This window comes from Otolemur garnettii, unplaced genomic scaffold, assembly GCF_000181295.1.
Source record: "Otolemur garnettii isolate 467f Iridium unplaced genomic scaffold, OtoGar3 scaffold00245, whole genome shotgun sequence".
Taxonomy (NCBI): Eukaryota; Metazoa; Chordata; class Mammalia; order Primates; family Galagidae; genus Otolemur; species Otolemur garnettii.
This window is the reverse complement of record NW_003852640.1, coordinates 54,507-58,499: the sequence shown is the minus strand read 5'-3', so window position 1 is coordinate 58,499 and position 3,993 is coordinate 54,507. Positions and strand designations below refer to the sequence as shown.

The window sequence follows — 3,993 nt, the reverse complement described above, 5'->3', positions numbered from 1 at the left end:
AAAAAAAAGAAAGAAGAAACTCAATTCCACACACCCTAACCATGTCACCTTTCTTGTTTCTAACATACGGTGTTTCTCAGGAACCTCTTGGTAGAGAAACATCATGCCTACTATCACTGCCTCTAAACGCGGAAGCAAGTTAATGCAACTTTGAGGCTTCTGTTCCCATGGGTTTCTCTACCCGAGGGTGCCATGTGTTTTAGGACTGAGGGTGTCAACAAGTGGACTGATACACTGGAAGAGCCAGGTGCCAACTCCCTGAAGTCCAATGTGGGACTCTAGGAACATAGGCAGATTCTCAAATGGCCTGGGACTCCCATATATATATATTGCATTTGTTCATTATTTAGTTCAGCAAATAATTCAATTCCAACCAGGGAGTTCACACCCATTACACATCATCCTCAACCTCACTTGTCACTAGCAGGCTAAAGAGGGCATGAAACTCAACCCAGAGGGAAAGGAACCATGTCCCTTGAAGTGACTACCCACTCCCCACCATGGGTAGAAATGCATGAAGCAGACCTGGCACTATGGCTTAGCACCTGTAATCCCAGCACTTCCAAAACCTGAGTGGGGATTGCTTGAGCTCAAAAGTTTTAAGTTGCTGTGAACCATTACCCCAGGCGTCCTCAAACTGAGGCTCGCCTAGGACATTTATCCAGCTCACCAACAGTCTGAAGGACAGTGAACTGGCCCCCTGTTTAAAAAGTTTGAGAACCCCTGCATTACCCCATGGCAGTCTATCCAGGGTGATTAAGACTATCTCAAAAAAAAAAAAAAAAAAAGAGAGAGACAGGGAGGGGAAGGATGTTGGCAACAGATCCTGAGACAGCTTCTTCAGGAGCTGGACAAGTTAGCAGTGAGCCTGTTAAGAGTCACTGAGAGTTTTTTTTTTTTTTTGAGACAGAGCCTCAAGCTGTCCCCCTGGGTAGAGTGCCATGGCATCAAGCTCACAGCAACCTCCAACTCCTGGGCTCAAGCGAGTCTCCTGCCTCAGTCTCCCAAGTAGCTGGGACTACAGGCGCCCGCCACAACGCCCAGCTATTTTTTGGTTGCAGCCATCATTGTTGTTTGGTGGGCTCGGGCTGGGGGTTCAAACCCGCCACCTCAGGTGTATGTGGCTGGCACCTCAGCCGCTTGAGCCACAGGCGCCGAGCCCACTGAGAGTCTTCATGACAACTGGTGTGAGTCTCCATACCAAGGAAGAATAAAGCACCAAGCTAGGGATTGGGTTCTAATCTATTTCCCATTCCTCAGTTTCCTAATTTGCAAAATGAGCTCTTTAATCCACCTATGTGCCAGGTCCAGGGTACCAATTTCTTGGTCCTCTCCATGAAAAAGGAAGCCTCTGGCCCAGGGTATCCACACCTCTAATCACAGCCTTCTCCATCAGAGCTCCCATTTCTCACTGGTGGTCTACTGCACCTTCCTCTTCCCTGTAACAACTACAGCTTCCTGGCAGTCTTTGAAACCCCTCTCTGAAACCATGGAATGCACAGCCTAATGGTGTTAAGGACAAGCTTTATTAAATCTTCTGTCCTAGTTCTCTTTTTCCTGTACAGTCTTGGTTCCCCGGAGACGTCCAGTCCGGCGAGCAGCAATGAGACCCACTTTACGGCCAGCAGGGGCATCTCTGCGGATAGTGGAGGGCTTGCCAATGTGCTGGTGGTTGCCACCTCCAAAGGGATGTTCCACAGGCTGCAGGCAGAGGATGAAGTTAAAATGGTAGTGACCCCACCAATTTCAGGAAGGCGAGGAGGATTAACAGCCCTCAGAGTACAACCCACCACCCATTACAAATACCTCTACCATAGGGTGAAGAAACGCCTGGAAAGGACTTGTCTAGCCTGCTGTGTGGCTACTCTAGCTCAAACACTGCCCCTCCCCCAACATTTGCACTCAAATGCTCATAGCTGCTCAGTTCACAAATGGCAAAGATGTAGAAATAACCCTAGTGCCCCAACACGAGTGGATTAATACACTGTGGTACATGTACACCATGGAATACTATTCCTCCCTAAAGAAAAGACAAGACATTTTAAAGAAGGAGAACTTTTGCATCTTTTGTAACAACCTGGATAAACTTGGAAAAACATTCTCTTAAGTATAGTACAGTAAGTTGGAAAAACTAGCATCTCATTGCACTTAATACAAATTTGAAAATGGGAGATTAACAATCATAGACGTGGGTGGCGCCTGTGACTCAGTGAGTAGGGCACTGGCCCCAAATACCAAGGGTGGCAGGTTCAAACCCAGCCTCAGCCTAAGTGCAACAAAAAAATAGCCAGGCACTGTGGTGAGCCACCTGTAGTCCCAGCTACTCAGGAGGCTGAGGCAAGAGAATCGCCTAAGCCCAGGAGTTGGAGGTTGCCATGAGCTGTGATGCCACAGCACTCTACCCAGAGTGACAGCTTGAGGCTCTGACTCAAAAAAAAAAAAAAAAAAAAAGACCCATGTAAGATAAAATCTCAAGCTCAAACAGGGATGGAGCGTGGTGGCTTATGCCTCTAATCCCAGCACACTGGGAGGCTGAGACAGACAGATTGCTTTAGCTCAGGACTATGAGACCAGCCTGAGCAACAGCCAAGACTCCACCTCCAAAAACAGCCAGGCATTGTGGTGGGCACCTATAGTCCCAGCTACTCTGGAGGATGAGAAAAGAGGATTGCTCAAGCTCAAGAATTTTTGAAACGGTTGCTGTAAGCTATAATACCATAGCACTCTACCCAGAGTAACAAAGTGAAACTCTGTCTCAAAAGAGGCTGGGTGCCTTGGCTCATACCTGTAATCCTAGCACTCTGGGAGGCCGAGGCAGGTAGACTGCCTGAGCTCACAGGTTTAAGACCAGCCTGAGCAAGGGCGAGACCCTGCCTTTAAGGATAGCCAAGTGTTGGGCATTGCCTGTGACTGAGTGGGTAGGGTGCCAGCCCCATATACTGAGGGTGGCGGGTTCAAACCCAGCCCCAGCCAAACTGCAACAAAAAAATAGCCAGGCGTTGTAGCGGGCACCTGCAGTCCCAGCTACTCAGGAGGCTGAGGCAAGAGAATTGCGTAAGCCCAGGAGTTGGAGGTTGCTGTGAGCAGTGTGATAACATGGCACTCTACCAAGGGTGATAATGTGGGACTGTCTCAAAAAAAAAAAAAAAAAAAAAAGCCAGGTGTTGTGGTGGACACCTGTAGTCCCAGCTACTAGAGCCCAAGAGTTAGAGGTTGCTGTGAGCTATGATGCCATAGCACTCTAAGAGTGACAAAGATTCTGCCTCAAAAAATAATAAGATAAAAAAGAATAGAAAAAACACACCACCCCACATTTTTGGCCTACTTACATTCATGGCCACACCCCGTACACGGGGCCAGCAGTTCCTCTTTGCCTTGTATTTGTGGTATGCTCGGCCAGCCTTAAGGATGGGTTTGTCAATTCGGCCACCTCCAGCCACCACACCTGTAGGGGACGGTCAGGTACCTCAGGGCTGAGCGTCACACTATTCCTAGCACTGCAAGACCCTCTTGTCAGAGCACTACCTGCTCCCGTTCTTGCCAGCTACCTGGTAGTTGTACTTTACCATCATATAGCGTCACCAATGACCAAGCAGAACACCCACCATCCTCCACCTTAGGAAGCCCCTTTACATTTTGTGTGCAGACATCTAGCTTCCTCACACTGGGCAGGCAAACCAAGGTTCTCACCCACCCCACCACTTCATCATGTCTGAGACACCAGGCAGATCACTCACCCACCCAGCAGGGCAGCTGAGCCAGCCTAACAGGTCAGCCTTGCTTGTTCTGTGAACACAAGTTCCAGAGCCTCGGCTAGGCGCCTGTGGCTCAAGCGGCTAAGGCGCCAGCCACATACACCTAAGGTGGCGGGTTCGAATCCCCAGCCCAGGTCCGCTAAACAACAATGATGGCTGCAACCAAAAAATGGCCAGGCGTTGTGGCGGGCGCCTGTAGTCCCAGCTACTTGGGAGGCTGAGGCAGGAGACTCGCTTG

General features: G+C 49.4%; 1 protein-coding gene across 1 annotated transcript in view; it reads right to left on the bottom strand.

The window, feature by feature from the left end:
- Nucleotides 1-1,507: 1,507 nt before the first annotated feature.
- RPL8 (ribosomal protein L8) overlaps nt 1,508-3,993 on the bottom strand; it is a 3,996-nt gene continuing 1,510 nt past the window's right edge. The window contains exons 5-6 of the mRNA XM_003802335.3: nt 3,330-3,445; nt 1,508-1,701 (exon numbers count right to left, since the gene is read on the bottom strand). Of these exons, the coding sequence (XP_003802383.1) occupies nt 1,543-1,701; nt 3,330-3,445 (275 nt within the window). The 3' untranslated portion in view covers nt 1,508-1,542. The remainder of the gene's footprint in view (nt 1,702-3,329; nt 3,446-3,993) is intronic.